This window comes from Sycon ciliatum, chromosome 3 (assembly GCF_964019385.1).
Source record: "Sycon ciliatum chromosome 3, ocSycCili1.1, whole genome shotgun sequence".
Lineage (NCBI taxonomy): Eukaryota > Metazoa > Porifera > Calcarea > Leucosolenida > Sycettidae > Sycon > Sycon ciliatum.
In genome coordinates, this window is record NC_088645.1 from 21916471 (window position 1) to 21937071 (window position 20601).

Genomic DNA, 20601 nt, shown 5'->3' on the forward strand with positions numbered 1-20601 from the left:
ATTTTTCAAATAACGAAAAATAATTGTACGTTAAAACGTTAGACTTTGTGACTCGTTAGACTTTTCGGTTTTACAGTAAGGTCAAGTGAGAATTCAAGTCGGCAGGAATAGCGCAAGATGCCACGTAGGGAGCAACACACAATTCCCCAAGTATCGCCAAAGTCACACCAACTTCTTCTTCACATTGTTGTCCCCGGCTCGGGCTTGCGAATTAGATGGTTTGGAGGCCATGACGTTGTGAATGGCCAACGGTCCACTCCGACTCCTCAGCGCTTGTTCAGCACCTCCATAAGCGACATTGACTCACGCTGCTATAATGGTATTCACGAGGTGTTTGTCGCGCTGGAAACGGAGCGTCTCTGTAAGTTTGTATCCCTGGTGATGTTTTTCCCTGGAGAGCACTATAATATTATTATAAGTGCTGCTCCTCAAGCGCAATCTTCTTTAGCCTACTCAAGCTCATCTGATGAGGGGTGAAATCCCCGACACACTGTGTATTGAGCAGGTTGTGGTGCTTTCTTGCAGGTTTGCCGAGTGGAAGGTTCGATGTACTTCTCTTGTGCTCGGGATCATCGGGTAGTCGTGAGTCAGTCAAGTGAGAATTCAAGTCGGCAGGAATAGCGCAAGCTCCCACGTGGGGAGCAACATACAATTCCCCAAGTATCGCCAAAGTCGCACCAACCTCTTCTTAACTGTGAACACAGTGTAGTGTACTAGTACTATGAATACTGACCGCCCTCACGTGTATGGTCGCAGCTCGACAGCACAGCCCATACAGCACAATCCTTACACTGTTGTCACCTCGCCACCTTTTCAAGTAACACCAGAAGGCACTAATTTGCTCACAGACAGACTATGAAAGAGCATTGACAGAATATACGAGACACGATTTGAGGGTGTGTGTGGGGGGGGGGGAGATGGCTAGTGACCTGGAAATTGGTGCGAGCAGAGATGAGCAAACAACGAGCATGTGCAAGATACCATGCCTATTGCCAAATCAGCTCCTGCATTTGTCCATTGGCCTGGAAGTGAAACATTCGGCCATTCGCGCCATACGTTAGATGACCGGGTAGGTCGTCAGCAATTGGCAAACGGAGCCATTGGTTGTCTCTAGGTGAAAAAAGATACATTCTCATCTGTGCTGCTGGGTTGAATTCTTTAACAATGCATACTAGGCAATCATTGATCTTTCGCAGCACACCACCTATGATGGGACAGTTGGGAAGTATATTAGCTTGCCAGTTACTATCGGCTATGGGTGAAGAGAGATCCTTTGAGTACACAGGCCACGAGCTGTAATCCCGTTCATATTTTTGGCCGATCACGTGCAAATAGCCGCGATCAGCCGTACCAGTGCGGGTCAATGTGCCGACGCTCTGAGGAAGGTTTGGCCAATCTATCCACCGTGGTTTTCCTCTGGTGGTGGCGTCAATCAAGTCGCAGGAAATTATATCAGGCTGCGCACGAGAGGGAGACTCCACATCAGTGAAGCCTCCGACTATTATGAGAAGCCCGTCGGTTATTACAATCCCAAATCGTCGGCGATACGCTGGGAGCTGCACAAGACGACACCAGCCCTCAGGTTGTTCAATGTACACGATAGATGGTTGTGAAGGGAACTGCACTATCAGGAACAGGAAGGACATGTGGGATTGGACCAGAAGGTGTGGGGGTTCCTCGCGCTTATTGCGCTGTCCGCTTGTAGGCGGATGCTCAAGAGCATTCTGCTCTATTGTCGGCGGATCTTTGGCCAACCAGTCCACCTCCCGATTTCCGAGAGGTCCAGTCCAGATACTGCACTTGCCTGAACACAGTTCCTGCAGGGTTACGTAGAGATGTCCATCAACATATGCCATCGACTCAAGATAATGGCCCTTACCGGCCATTGGAAGCTCTCCAACCCGTTTCCACTGTACCGCAACAGATCAGAACAAGTGGGCAATGTACTTAGTTTTAAAAGATAGTGAAATAGGAAACAATACAGGCATCAGACTGAAGAATAGAACAACATTCTGAGGAGCCTGAAGTAGGTTTCGTTCTTCCATCTGCTTGTAGAAATGCGTGTACACGTTTGCGGTGAACAGCAATGACCCACTTATTACACTGAATGAACCCTCATCACCACTGCCCAATGTGGTGGGTGCGTTGCCTACAATCATTAGATCCCATTTTCTCTCAGGTTGCTTTCATCATACGTACAGTCATGTAGTCCGCGTGCACATGTGGTTTACTACGCTCGAAACTGACAAGACATACTTTTCTTTCGTTGACTTGGCCGTGGTTGGCTATCCCCTCTCTCTCTCTCATTCAATATTGGCATTGCTTGCCACGAGATGATGATGCAATAAACATACCCACAAGGGGAAACACAAGGAACAAGTGCTTTCTAGCCAAAGTACTTGCTGGCGCTGCAATCATGAAGTGTTCAAAGTTTTCGTCAACTGCAAAAAGTAGTTTTGACTGTACAGTGAACCTGTCTAAGACGACCACCGCTCAAGGGACCTTCAAAACGTGGTCTTTGTTACCAGGTGGTCTCCTTATCCAGGGTCATTTGACTGGAAAGAGCATCCCTTGATTCTGGTTCCAGTGGTCTTGTAGGACAGGTGGTCGCCTTATCCGAGTGGTCGCCTTGACAGGTTTTACTGTACATGTATGTGCATTTGTCAGGTTCCGGAGGGCAGAGGCCGGTAGAGGCCGTGCCCTAAAGTGAACATTTTTTTTTCGACCCTTGATTATCCAACTACGAATAACAATACTTGAAATCCTCAAGCGTACAACTGCTCTGCCGCGATACTTATAGATGTACAATGTGGATCTACTTCGGTGTTTTTATATGCATTAGCTGCCCAGTACACGAGGAATTTCTAGCAGTGGAGTGGGAGGGGGGGGGGGGGATCTTGGGCATTGACTACGTTGTGGCCACAATGGATCTGGTCTGGCCCAAATTTCAGGACATGTCCTCATTGCTTACAGGCCTTTGAATATACCCGAAGTAATGGGGAATTGGACAGGTGGAATTAATCGATTAAGGGAGGGACACACGAAGTCGTCAGACGAAACTGCAGACGACAGCTTAACATAACAAGATAACATTTCAGATTTGAGCAAAAACGGAATGATTCGGCCATGTCGGACCCGGATAATAATTCGGTCGTAACGGCCTTGTGCTCCACAAAACACACAAGCACTACATGTGACAGTGAACAAGTCCCCGTTTCCAGAATAACCCAATGACCATCTCCATCTGAATGTGCCATGCAGAGCGTTAGAGAGCTTACATTGGCTTTGGGGTTTGGAAGAGATGGCGGCGGTGGACCAATAATAAGGGAATAGCGAGCCTCTTCACCAACTGTCCCCCTCAAACTTGCTTTCTCGTATAGAGCTTCTGCGATGGAACTTCCTTGTGGCCTTCCAACTGATTTCGGTGGTAGCAAACTCCGTGCCGCAAATTCAACAATGCCGCTTTGATTTTGCTTCCCGACGTGGAATTTTGCCCACAGTGCATCACGTTGCGCTCGCATTGCTTCGCTTTCCACCCTAGCTGCGTCACATTGCACCCGCAGGGCATCACGTTCCGCCCGCATTGCATCCAGTTCCGCCCGCAATGCGAGTTCCGCCGGCGTTGCGTCGCGTGTTGCGTCGCGCTGTCTCGCCTGGGCCCGGTGCTCAGCTTGAAGGGACTGGTGGCCATGGAGTGCGGGCGGCTGCTCTGCCGGCTCTTTCTGCGTCGAAATCCGACCTTGGTGCTCGGCTTCCTTGGCAAACGAGGCAAACTGGAACAAAGAACGGGCGGCATCAACGTCACCGGCAGTAAGCAACATAGTTATTGACTTTTCCAGGTCAAGCACCCGCTCGCCAGAATCGACTTCAAGCCCTTCTGCCGGGCTGGTTTGGCTTGACCAGTTCGTACTCGCGTCAGAAACGTACCCGCTGCTGTTCGGGTAAGGCTCTTCCTGAGCATCCATTGTGGAGCCAACTAATACTTCCGTGAAACAACTACAACAACAACTGCATTGGCATACGCCTGATATGGCCGGTTGGAGCTGCACTGTTGCAGCAGGACTGGCAGGACAAGACTGTCACATAAAGTTAGTTCATGTACACCTCGAACACCCGGTCGCCTGAACCAACTCTCTGCCAGAGCTCAGCGCTATCACCACTCATCCAGATATTATACACTTCTCATGGCAAGAAAGCAGTGACATCGGCCAGTAAAACTCCAGGCAAGCACCAGCCTCCATCATGTCCATGCGGCATGCAACTCGACTCAGTGACTGTTAGTGTTATCCATCGCGCGCTCCCTTCCTCTCTCCAGTTCGCACGCCTCGCACCGGCCGGCCCGCCGCGTTCCAGCTACCCCTGTCAATGTCATGGGGATAAGCTGCCTTGACGACGCCTAGCACGTTATGTTGCCATGAAGCTGTGGAACAAACATTGTGCAGGTTTCGGCGTAGAGTGCTGGCAGTAAGGTAGTGCTTGGCGGATAATGCGGCAGGTTCTGCTCGAAAAGCTGGAAAACTGGCAGAACATCACATGACGTGTGGCAGGCATGTGCTAGAATTCTACTCCATGCCTTTATCCACATTCATGTACAGTAAAACCTGGTTTAAGCGACCACCCCACACGGTGCAAGCAAAAGCGGTTGTTAAAGCCAGGTGGTCTTTAGAACCAGGTCCAACAGAGTCGGTGTAGAACTGTCGGTGCATGGAAAAACGGTCGTGATGAGCAGGTGGTCGCTAAACCCAGAGGTCGCTTACATCAGATATTACTGTACATGTACCGAACGTGCATGAAACATACCAGAAAAGCACCAAATTCTGCCGATTTTTCTGCCAGCAGTATCCGCCATGGGCTATAAAGAGCTCATTGACTTCCGTCACAGGGTTTGTGTGTGGAGTTTGCCGCACGGCCGAGCTAGCAACTCTTCATCACTCATCAAAACCCATACTTTGAAGATTGAACCCTGCTGTGACTAGACCTTGGCGGGTAATGCCGGCAGGCGAATGGTCAGAACTTTGGTGAACCGGTGGTCTTTTTACATTGTTATAATTATACATGTACATGTAGCATGGCATCTAGACACCCTAATTGCTCAATTTTCTATACAGGCTTATACTGTAGACCCTGAACGTGCAACGTCACAGCCATCCCGTCTTCATAACGGTACTGGCTTTTGTATCTACATGTACATGATTGTATTTGGATCCCTTTTCTGTTCTCCATGGATACACACACACACACACACACACACACACACACACACACGCACGCACATACACGCCATGTACCATGTATACGCCCGTTGCTAATGCACTGGTTGTGCACCCACAGATTTTCTCTCATAGCAACGATAGCGAGCAAGATCTGAACGAGACAGATCAAGACTTGCGCCAGATAACTGTCTAATCCACACAACTGGCGAAGCCATGTGAATCGACCACCAATGCACACCTGGTCTACACCACACGGAGTACATCGGCATAAAACGGCCAAGACAGTTACCTATGCACACCCTACACTTGCAGGGGTAACCAGTAGAGCCAGCCGTTAGTACCGTACCCAAGCCAGGGGCAGCTCCACCTGAGCAACTCGGATTTTTTTAGTATAGACAGTACGCTGCCTTGAAGTGAATTTGGAGTTACTTTACTAACCAGCCTCGGCTACTGAGTACTGGGAACCCAGGGCCAACATACATACCAACAACCTCAGCCATGAAAGATATTATAGTAACGACACACTGGATTGTGGAGCCGAAACTAGTCCAACTTCCAAATGCTTTGGCGAGAAGGTAGCCTTCCAACAGGTTGGACGCACGCACGCACACACATAGTAGTAGTAGTAGTAGTAACAGTTAGTATCTATTATTTTAACAGGGGAACCCCCTACAGACGGTGTAGTCTTATTACAGGGAACCCTAAGAATGATTGACACAATTGAACACATAACACATACTTCGAGTAGAAGACAAGAGACCACCCGTATCCCCACTCCGAGTCTCGGAATTGTTTGTTTCAACTCAGAGTTTCACGGAGCTTCAGTCAGCATAGTCAGAGTCGGCAGCTCCATGAGAGCAAGAGTGAATGAAATCCAGAGTCCGCAGCTCCATGAGAGCAAGAGTAAAATGTACATGAAACCGAGAGTGTGCAGCTTAAGCTAGGTTTTTTCTACCATGGGTGTCTGTCAAGACAGTAGATCTACATGCTCTGATGTCGTCACACCAGGACAAAATAATGTACACGTCTGTGGTGTACAATCAGGCATGGGGGTGGCCTGACACAAGTGAAACTTCCAAGCTGGCTGTGTTGCTCAACACAATTGTAAAGCAGGCGGCAACACGAACGTGTGGCTCTGAGTTCACTTTTCCTTTTACCTACGACGTGGTATTCAAGTTTGTATAGGGCTCTATTATCACGCCAGTCAAGAATGGGTGAAATTAAACTTGCTCTCATCGATGGCTCCTGCACGGAAAATGTGAAAACTAAAGGTCTGAGTGAGCGATGCTCGTGATTAGAGCGAGGCACGTGATTAGAGCGAGTCACGTGATTAGAGCGAGTCACGTGATTACTGATTAGTGACTGTATTTATACCTTATCATTCGCCACACCTAAAACAGACCAAAGCCAGGGCAAAGGCAAAGAAAGATGATGACTTGCAAAATGAAATAGTCCCCAGGGCAATGCGAGGTAAGAAGTCCAGGTTATCTAATCTTGTTCTCAAACCTTTATTTCCTAATTGCCATCGTCATCATAAACATTGGGCATGATTGCGCGTTTGACTTGCGATGTAAAATCAAATTTATTATTATTATTATTTTGCTTGTTCGCGTTGGCATCAACCTGCATAAAGCAGGTATATAGCCTTCGCTTAAGCTGCCATAAAAAAGAAAGCTCATCCTAAGCGAGAGGGCTAGAGGAAAAGATAACGATAACGAGATACAGAATACAAAGAAATACAATGAGTTAAACATACATGTACGTATACAGTTCAAAACAAAACAGAGCAGAGCCGAAGTTACTTCAAAATACTAATCGGAGTGACGAATGCGTTGGTTCAGATTGATCCGTCAATCGACAAAGGGACTAATCCGTTAATATTGCAAAGTAGAAACCGATTGCAGTTGCAAATCTCCAGGCCAGGGCCAGCATATTGCCGATTCTGGATAGGTCTCTGCAGCATTTGATGTGGTAATTATTATCATAATTAGTGATACAATTGTTAGAGTATCTAGAGTATCTAGTATCTAGAGTATCTAGTGTAATTGTATCCGATATTATTGTTAGAGTATCTAGTGTAATTGTATAACTTCAGCCACTACACACAGCACACATTAGTTCCTTCCACTTTCGACGATCCTGGGCAAGCTGCCTCAGTGCAACTAGATCCTCGTGTGATGTGAGGGAGTTTGTGGATCTGGAATTTTTCAGGTCGTTGTTGATAGATCGCGGGAGGGTTGTTCTCGGGCGGCCTCGGAACCCTGAGCTTCCTGGTTGAAAGTATGCTGACATAGCCTGCTGGACCGGGGATGAGGTGTCTAGTCGAAGCATGTGGCCAAGCATTCTCCACCTAGCAGACTGGATGATTCTGCTGAGTGGCTTGGAGCCAGTGCGCTTGTACAGTGCTTCATTGCGTATTATACGGGGATATTTGACCCCTATGACTGCTCGTAACTGCTGGCGGTGGAACGAGTCAAGTTTCTTTTCTTGAGTCTCTGTCAGGCTCCATGTTCCGCAGTTATAAAGAAGTATTGGAGAATAAAGCTGCTGTATAACCTAATCCGAAGGGGTTCACGGGCATGGTTACCTCTTAGCCATATCACCCACAGCTGATGTAAGGCACATGTTGCTAGATGTTTTCTCCGACATATATCTTCCTCCACTCCAAGCATCGATCCCAGTTTGACCGTGTTCCGCCATCGCTCGTCTACTCTGTCCTTTTCTCTTTTAATTGTATTATATTCGGTTTTGGCTTCATTCATTTTTAAATTGTATTCCGCTAACGAGGATGATAGTATGGGTTGATTGTCGTGCAAATATTGTAGGCTGGTGCTGATGAAGTCTACGTCATCCGCATACGCTGTTTCATTGGGCAATTGAAGCTGAATATCCAATGCTGGTCGCGGTGAGAGTCGCTCTCGAATCCACCTCAATGCAGCCTCGAGGTAGACAGTAAACAGGACTGGCGATAGAGAATCACCTTGTGGGGTTCCATTATGTGTGACTAATGGTTGGCTGAGAATCAAAACAAATGCAAAATTATTTAATACAAGAATTGCTGTTGAGCCGCGCAGGAAGGTCTTCTATGCATTCATTTTCTGTTTGAACTCGGATGGTGAACCAGCTGTATTCATGGCTAAGAGGATAGACACCGATTTTAAACGTATTATGAGATACGACCGTTGCTATGCCGGGATGCTGCAGTACATGATTGTAGTATCTAACTCGGAGTGGCCGAATGTCTCAGTACTCCTTGTCAGTGTTGTGCCATTTTGTCGCACTCGCTGACTGTATAAGATCTGGTTACGTTGGTGGACAATTAGTCATAACTCGTAACATTTTGTCCTTCTTCTTTTTACATAACTGTACGCAATGATTGTAACCGGTACTTTTCTGCTGTATTTTTTGATGCATGTAAAGATGTACGAGGCAGGAGAAGAGGAACAGAAAACAGCGCAATGACTGTTCTTCTGTCCTGGCCTCGTACATGTATTGAATACACCAGAAAAGGTACCGAATTCTGCAGATTCATTGTTATGTCCGTCAAGGACTAGCGGGAATGCTGTTGTGTTTAAAACCGTTTTCTCGATCCATCTGCCAGCACAGTGACTACTACAGATGCCACAATAGAACACTAAGTCTTGCATCCTAAGTTTCCATGCAACGTGCGACTGACTTTGGTCACGAATGTTTTACAGTGTGCCTGTACAAGTAGTCCAAGCCACTACATGCCACTACATTCCACTACATGCCACTACATTCCACTACATGCCACTACATGCCACTACATGCCACTACATCCCACTACATGCCACTACATGCCACTACATGCCACTACATGCCACTACATGCCACTACATGCCACTACATGCCACTACATGCCACTACATGCCACTACATGCCACTACATGCCACTACATGCCACTACATGCCACTACATGCCACTACATGCCACTACATGCCACTACATGCCACTACATGCCACTACATGCCACTACATCCCACTACATGCCACTACATGCCACTACATGCCACTACATGCCACTACATGCCACTACATGCCACTACATGCCACTACATGCCACTACATGCCACTACATCCCACTACATGCCACTACATGCCACTACATGCCACTACATGCCACTACATGCCACTACATGCCACTACATGCCACTACATGCCACTACATGCCACTACATGCCACTACATGCCACTACATGCCACTACATGCCACTACATCCCACTACATGCCACTACATGCCACTACATGCCACTACATGCCACTACATTCCACTACATGCCACTACATGCCACTACATCCCACTACATGCCACTACATGCCACTACATGCCACTACATGCCACTACATGCCACTACATGCCACTACATGCCACTACATGCCGCTACATGCCACTACATGCCACTACATGCCACTACATGCCACTACATGCCACTACATGCCACTACATGCCACTACATGCCACTACATGCCACTACATGCCACTACATGCCACTACATCCCACTACATGCCACTACATGCCACTACATGCCACTACATGCCACTACATGCCACTACATGCCACTACATGCCACTACATGCCACTACATGCCACTACATGCCACTACATGCCACTACATCCCACTACATGCCACTACATGCCACTACATGCCACTACATGCCACTACATGCCACTACATGCCACTACATGCCACTACATGCCACTACATGCCACTACATGCCACTACATGCCACTACATGCCACTACATGCCACTACATCCCACTACATGCCATTACATGCCACTACATGCCACTACATCCCACTACATGCCACTACATGCCACTACATGCCACTACATGCCACTACACGCCACTACATCCCACTACATGCCACTACATCCCACTACATGCCACTACATTCCACTACATGCCACTACATGCCACTACATCCCACTACATGCCACTACATTCCACTACATGCCACTACATCCCCCTACATGCCACTACATGCCACTACATTCCACTACATGCCACTACATGCCACTACATGCCACTACATGCCACTACATGCCACTACATCCCACTACATGCCACTACATGCCACTACATGCCACTACATGCCACTACATGCCACTACATGCCACTACATGCCACTACATGCCACTACATGCCACTACATGCCACTACATGCCACTACATGCCACTACATGCCACTACATGCCACTACATGCCACTACATGCCACTACATGCCACTACATGCCACTACATGCCACTACATGCCACTACATGCCACTACATGCCACTACATGCCACTACATGCCACTACATGCCACTACATGCCACTACATGCCACTACATGCCACTACATGCCACTACATGCCACTACATGCCACTACATGCCACTACATGCCACTACATGCCACTACATGCCACTACATGCCACTACATGCCACTACATGCCACTACATGCCACTACATGCCACTGAATGCCACTGAATGCCACTACATGCCACTACATGCCACTACATGCCACTACATCCCACTACATGCTACTACATGCCACTACATCCCACTACATGCCACTACATCCCACTACATGCCACTACATCCCACTACATGCCACTACATCCCACTACATGCCACTACATGCCACTACATGCCACTACATGCCACTACATGCCACTACATCCCACTACATCCCACTACATCCCACTACATGCCACTACATCCCACTACATCCCACTACATGCCACTAAATGCCACTACATGCCACTACATGCCACTACATGCCACTACATGCCACTACATGCCACTACATGCCACTACATGCCACTACATGCCACTACATGCCACTACATGCCACTACATGCCACTACATGCCACTACATGCCACTACATGCCACTGAATGCCGCTACATGCCACTACATGCCACTACATGCCACTACATGCCACTACATCCCACTACATGCCACTACATCCCCCTACATGCCACTACATCCCCCTACATGCCACTACATCCCCCTACATGCCACTACATCCCCCTACATGCCACTACATCCCACTACATGCCACTACATGCCACTACATCCCACTACATGCCACTACAACCCCCTACATGGCACTACATCCCCCTACATGCCACTACATCCCCCTACATGCCACTACATCCCACTACATGCCACTACATGCCACTACATCCCACTACATGCCACTACATGCAACTACATGCCACTACATCCCACTACATGCCACTACATCCCACTACATGCCACTACATCCCACTACATGCCACTACATCCCACTACATGCCACTACATGCCACTACATGCCACTACATGCCACTACATGCCACTACATCCCACTACATCCCACTACATGCCACTACATGCCACTACATGCCACTACATGCCACTACATGCCACTACATGCCACTACATGCCACTACATGCCACTACATGCCACTACATGCCACTACATGCCACTACATGCCACTACATGCCACTACATGCCACTACATGCCACTACATGCCACTACATGCCACTACATGCCACTACATGCCACTACATGCCACTACATGCCACTACATGCCACTACATGCCACTACATGCCACTACATGCCACTATGTGCCACTACGTGCCACTACATGCCACTACATGCCACTACATGCCACTACATGCCACTACATGCCACTACATGCCACTACATGCCACTACATGCCACTACATGCCACTATATCCCCCTACATCCCACTACATGCCACTACATGCCACTACATCCCACTACATCCCACTACATGCCACTACATGCCACTACATGCCACTACATGCCACTACATGCCACTACATCCCACTACATCCCACTACATGCCACTACATCTCACTACATGCCACTACATGCCACTACATCCCACTACATGCCACTACATCCCCCTACATGCCACTACATCCCCCTACATGCCACTACATCCCCCTACATGCCACTACATCCCCCTACATGCCACTACATCCCACTACATGCCACTACATCCCACTACATCCCACTACATGCCACTACATGCCACTACATGCCACTACATCCCACTACATGCCAATACATCCCACTACATGCCACTACATCCCACTACATGCCACTACATCCCACTACATGCCACTACATGCCACTACATGCCACTACATGCCACTACATGCCACTACATCCCACTACATCCCACTACATCCCACTACATGCCACTACATGCCACTACATGCCACTACATGCCACTACATGCCACTACATGCCACTACATCCCACTACATGCCACTACATCCCCCTACATGCCACTACATCCCCCTACATGCCACTACATCCCCCTACATGCCACTACATCCCCCTACATGCCACTACATCCCACTACATGCCACTACATGCCACTACATCCCACTACATGCCACTACATGCCACTACATGCCACTACATCCCACTACATGCCACTACATCCCACTACATGCCACTACATCCCACTACATGCCACTACATCCCACTACATGCCACTACATGCCACTACATGCCACTACATGCCACTACATGCCACTACATCCCACTACATCCCACTACATCCCACTACATGCCACTACATCCCACTACATGCCACTACATGCCACTACATGCCACTACATGCCACTACATGCCACTACATGCCACTACATGCCACTACATGCCACTACATGCCACTACATGCCACTACATGCCACTACATGCCACTACATGCCACTACATGCCACTACATGCCACTACATGCCACTACATGCCACTACATGCCACTACATGCCACTACATGCCACTACATGCCACTACATCCCACTACATCCCACTACATCCCACTACATGCCACTACATCCCACTACATGCCACTACATGCCACTACATGCCACTACATGCCACTACATGCCACTACATGCCACTACATGCCACTACATGCCACTACATGCCACTACATGCCACTACATGCCACTACATGCCACTACATGCCACTACATGCCACTACATGCCACTATATCCCCCTACATCCCACTACATGCCACTACATGCCACTACATCCCACTACATCCCACTACATGCCACTACATGCCACTACATGCCACTACATGCCACTACATGCCACTACATGCCACTACATCCCACTACATCCCACTACATGCCACTACATGCCACTACAGCCCACTACATCCCACTACATCCCACTACATCCCACTACATCCCACTACATGCCACTACATGCCACTACATGCCACTACATGCCACTACATGCCACTACATGCCACTACATGCCACTACATGCCACTACATGCCACTACATGCCACTACATGCCACTACATGCCACTACATGCCACTACATGCCACTGCATGCCACTACATGCCACTACATGCCACTACATGCCACTACATGCCACTACATGCCACTACATGCCACTACATGCCACTACATGCCACTACATGCCACTACATGCCACTACATGCCACTACATGCCACTACATGCCACTACATGCCACTACATGCCACTACATGCCACTACATGCCACTACATGCCACTACATGCCACTACATGCCACTACATGCCACTACATGCCACTACATGCCACTACATGCCACTACATGCCACTACATGCCACTACATCCCACTACATCCCACTACATGCCACTACATCCCACTACATGCCACTACATGCCACTACATCCCACTACATGCCACTACATCCCCCTACATGCCACTACATCCCCCTACATGCTACTACATCCCCCTACATGCCACTACATCCCCCTACATGCCACTACATCCCACTACATGCCACTACATGCCACTACATCCCACTACATGCCACTACATGCCACTACATGCCACTACATCCCACTACATGCCACTACATCCCACTACATGCCACTACATCCCACTACATGCCACTACATCCCACTACATGCCACTACATGCCACTACATGCCACTACATGCCACTACATGCCACTACATCCCACTACATCCCACTACATCCCACTACATGCCACTACATCCCACTACATGCCACTACATCCCACTACATGCCACTACATGCCACTACATCCCACTACATCCCACTACATGCCACTACATCCCACTACATGCCACTACATGCCACTACATGCCACTACATCCCACTACATGCCACTACATCCCACTACATGCCACTACATCCCACTACATGCCACTACATCCCACTACATGCCACTACATCCCACTACATGCCACTACATGCCACTACATGCCACTACATGCCACTACATGCCACTACATCCCACTACATCCCACTACATCCCACTACATGCCACTACATCCCACTACATGCCACTACATGCCACTACATGCCACTACATGCCACTACATGCCACTACATGCCACTACATGCCACTACATGCCACTACATGCCACTACATGCCACTACATGCCACTACATGCCACTACATGCCACTACATGCCACTACATGCCACTACATGCCACTACATGCCACTACATGCCACTACATGCCACTACATGCCACTACATGCCACTACATGCCACTACATGCCACTACATGCCACTACATGCCACTACATGCCACTACATGCCACTACATGCCACTACATGCCACTACATGCCACTACATGCCACTACATGCCACTACATGCCACTACATGCCACTACATGCCACTACATGCCACTACATGCCACTACATGCCACTACATGCCACTATATCCCCCTACATCCCACTACATGCCACTACATGCCACTACATCCCACTACATCCCACTACATGCCACTACATGCCACTACATGCCACTACATGCCACATGCCACTACATGCCACTACATCCCACTACATCCCACTACATGCCACTACATGCCACTACAGCCCACTACATCCCACTACATCCCACTACATCCCACTACATCCCACTACATGCCACTACATGCCACTACATGCCACTACATGCCACTACATGCCACTACATGCCACTACATGCCACTACATGCCACTACATGCCACTACATGCCACTACATGCCACTACATGCCACTACATGCCACTACATGCCACTACATGCCACTGCATGCCACTACATGCCACTACATGCCACTACATGCCACTACATGCCACTACATGCCACTACATGCCACTACATGCCACTACATGCCACTACATGCCACTACATGCCACTACATGCCACTACATGCCACTACATGCCACTACATGCCACTACATGCCACTACATGCCACTACATGCCACTACATGCCACTACATGCCACTACATGCCACTACATGCCACTACATGCCACTACATGCCACTACATGCCACTACATGCCACTACATGCCACTACATCCCACTACATCCCACTACATGCCACTACATCCCACTACATGCCACTACATGCCACTACATCCCACTACATGCCACTACATCCCCCTACATGCCACTACATCCCCCTACATGCTACTACATCCCCCTACATGCCACTACATCCCCCTACATGCCACTACATCCCACTACATGCCACTACATGCCACTACATCCCACTACATGCCACTACATGCCACTACATGCCACTACATCCCACTACATGCCACTACATCCCACTACATCCCACTACATCCCACTACATGCCACTACATCCCACTACATGCCACTACATGCCACTACATGCCACTACATGCCACTACATGCCACTACATCCCACTACATCCCACTACATCCCACTACATGCCACTACATCCCACTACATGCCACTACATGCCACTACATGCCACTACATGCCACTACATGCCACTACATCCCACTACATGCCACTACATCCCACTACATGCCACTACATGCCACTACATGCCACTACATCCCACTACATGCCACTACATCCCACTACATGCCACTACATCCCACTACATCCCACTACATGCCACTACATCCCACTACATGCCACTACATCCCACTACATGCCACTACATGCCACTACATGCCACTACATGCCACTACATGCCACTACATGCCACTACATGCCACTACATGCCACTACATGCCACTACATGCCACTACATGCCACTACATGCCACTACATGCCACTACATGCCACTACATGCCACTACATGCCACTACATGCCACTACATGCCACTACATGCCACTACATGCCACTACATGCCACTACATGCCACTACATGCCACTACATGCCACTACATGCCACTACATGCCACTACATCCCACTACATGCCACTACATGCCACTACATGCCACTACATCCCCCTACATGCCACTTCATCCCCCTACATGCCACTACATCCCCCTACATGCCACTACATCCCCCTACATGCCACTACATCCCACTACATGCCACTACATGCCACTACATCCCACTACATGCCACTACATGCCACTACATGCCACTACATCCCACTACATGCCACTACATCCCACTACATGCCACTACATCCCACTACATGCCACTACATGCCACTGAATGCCACTACATGCCACTACATGCCACTACATGCCACTACATCCCACTACATGCTACTACATGCCACTACATCCCACTACATGCCACTACATCCCACTACATGCCACTACATCCCACTACATGCCACTACATGCCACTACATGCCACTACATGCCACTACATGCCACTACATCCCACTACATCCCAAGACATCCCACTACATGCCACTACATCCCACTACATCCCACTACATGCCACTAAATGCCACTACATGCCACTACATGCCACTACATGCCACTACATGCCACTACATGCCACTACATGCCACTACATGCCACTACATGCCACTACATGCCACTACATGCCACTACATGCCACTACATGCCACTGAATGCCGCTACATGCCACTACATGCCACTACATGCCACTACATGCCACTACATCCCACTACATGCCACTACATCCCCCTACATGCCACTACATCCCCCTACATGCCACTACATCCCCCTACATGCCAATACATCCCCCTACATGCCACTACATCCCACTACATGCCACTACATGCCACTACATCCCACTACATGCCACTACAACCCCCTACATGGCACTACATCCCCCTACATGCCACTACATCCCCCTACATGCCACTACATCCCACTACATGCCACTACATGCCACTACATCCCACTACATGCCACTACATGCCACTACATGCCACTACATCCCACTACATGCCACTACATCCCACTACATGCCACTACATCCCACTACATGCCACTACATCCCACTACATGCCACTACATGCCACTACATGCCACTACATGCCACTACATGCCACTACATGCCACTACATCCCACTACATGCCACTACATGCCACTACATGCCACTACATGCCACTACATGCCACTACATGCCACTACATGCCACTACATGCCACTACATGCCACTACATGCCACTACGTGCCACTACGTGCCACTACATGCCACTACATGCCACTACATGCCACTACATGCCACTACATGCCACTACATGCCACTACATGCCACTACATGCCACTACATGCCACTATATCCCCCTACATCCCACTACATGCCACTACATGCCACTACATCCCACTACATCCCACTACATGCCACTACATCCCACTACATTCCACTACATGCCACTACATGCCACTACATGCCACTACATGCCACTACATGCCACTACATCCCACTACATCCCACTACATCCCACTACATGCCACTACATCCCACTACATGCCACTACATGCCACTACATGCCACTACATGCCACTACATGCCACTACATGCCACTACATGCCACTACATGCCACTACATGCCACTACATGCCACTACATGCCACTACATGCCACTACGTGCCACTACGTGCCACTACATGCCACTACATGCCACTACATGCCACTACATGCCACTACATGCCACTACATGCCACTACATGCCACTACATGCCACTACATGCCACTATATCCCCCTACATCCCACTACATGCCACTACATGCCACTACATCCCACTACATCCCACTACATGCCACTACATGCCACTACATGCCACTACATGCCACTACATGCCACTACATCCCACTACATCCCACTACATGCCACTACATCTCACTACATGCCACTACATGCCACTACATCCCACTACATGCCACTACATCCCCCTACATGCCACTACATCCCCCTACATGCCACTACATCCCCCTACATGCCACTACATCCCCCTACATGCCACTACATCCCACTACATGCCACTACATCCCACTACATCCCACTACATGCCACTACATGCCACTACATGCCACTACATCCCACTACATGCCAATACATCCCACTACATGCCACTACATCCCACTACATGCCACTACATCCCACTACATGCCACTACATGCCACTACATGCCACTACATGCCACTACATGCCACTACATGCCACTACATCCCACTACATCCCACTACATCCCACTACATGCCACTACATGCCACTACATGCCACTACATGCCACTACATGCCACTACATGCCACTACATCCCACTACATGCCACTACATCCCCCTACATGCCACTACATCCCCCTACATGCCACTACATCCCCCTACATGCCACTACATCCCCCTACATGCCACTACATCCCACTACATGCCACTACATGCCACTACATCCCACTACATGCCACTACATGCCACTACATGCCACTACATCCCACTACATGCCACTACATCCCACTACATGCCACTACATCCCACTACATGCCACTACATCCCACTACATGCCACTACATGCCACTACATGCCACTACATGCCACTACATGCCACTACATCCCACTACATCCCACTACATCCCACTACATCCCACTACATCCCACTACATGCCACTACATGCCACTACATGCCACTACATGCCACTACATGCCACTACATGCCACTACATGCCACTACATGCCACTACATGCCACTACATGCCACTACATGCCACTGCATGCCACTACATGCCACTACATGCCACTACATGCCACTACATGCCACTACATGCCACTACATGCCACTACATGCCACTACATGCCACTACATGCCACTACATGCCACTACATGCCACTACATGCCACTACATGCCACTACATGCCACTACATGCCACTACATGCCACTACATGCCACTACATGCCACTACATGCCACTACATGCCACTACATGCCACTACATGCCACTACATGCCACTACATGCCACTACATGCCACTACATGCCACTACATCCCACTACATCCCACTACATGCCACTACATCCCACTACATGCCACTACCTGCCACTACATCCCACTACATGCCACTACATCCCCCTACATGCCACTACATCCCCCTACATGCTACTACATCCCCCTACATGCCACTACATCCCCCTACATGCCACTACATCCCACTACATGCCACTACATGCCACTACATCCCACTACATGCCACTACATGCCACTACATGCCACTACATCCCACTACATGCCACTACATCCCACTACATCCCACTACATCCCACTACATGCCACTACATCCCACTACATGCCACTACATGCCACTACATGCCACTACATGCCACTACATGCCACTACATCCCACTACATCCCACTACATCCCACTACATGCCACTACATCCCACTACATGCCACTACATGCCACTACATGCCACTACATGCCACTACATCCCACTACATCCCACTACATGCCACTACATCCCACTACATGCCACTACATGCCACTACATGCCACTACATCCCACTACATGCCACTACATCCCACTACATGCCACTACATCCCACTACATCCCACTACATGCCACTACATCCCACTACATGCCACTACATCCCACTACATGCCACTACATGCCACTACATGCCACTACATGCCACTACATGCCACTACATGCCACTACATGCCACTACATGCCACTACATGCCACTACATGCCACTACATGCCACTACATGCCACTACATGCCACTACATGCCACTACATGCCACTACATGCCACTACATGCCACTACATGCCACTACATGCCACTACATGCCACTACATGCCACTACATGCCACTACATGCCACTACATGCCACTACATGCCACTACATCCCACTACATGCCACTACATGCCACTACATCCCACTACATGCCACTACATCCCCCTACATGCCACTTCATCCCCCTACATGCCACTACATCCCCCTACATGCCACTACATCCCCCTACATGCCACTACATCCCACTACATGCCACTACATGCCACTACATCCCACTACATGCCACTACATGCCACTACATGCCACTACATCCCACTACATGCCACTACATCCCACTACATGCCACTACATCCCACTACATGCCACTACATGCCACTGAATG

General features: G+C 49.1%; 1 protein-coding gene across 1 annotated transcript; it reads right to left on the bottom strand.

The window, feature by feature from the left end:
- Window positions 1-900: 900 nt before the first annotated feature.
- Window positions 901-4265, bottom strand: LOC135812584 (uncharacterized). The gene is made up of 2 exons (XM_065325905.1): window positions 3279-4265; window positions 901-1910 (listed from the first exon to the last, which is right to left on the bottom strand). Exons 1-2 carry the CDS (start codon window positions 3963-3965, stop codon window positions 987-989), a joined length of 1611 nt encoding a protein of 536 aa, XP_065181977.1. The 5' UTR covers window positions 3966-4265; the 3' UTR covers window positions 901-986.
- Window positions 4266-20601: the final 16336 nt, after the last annotated feature.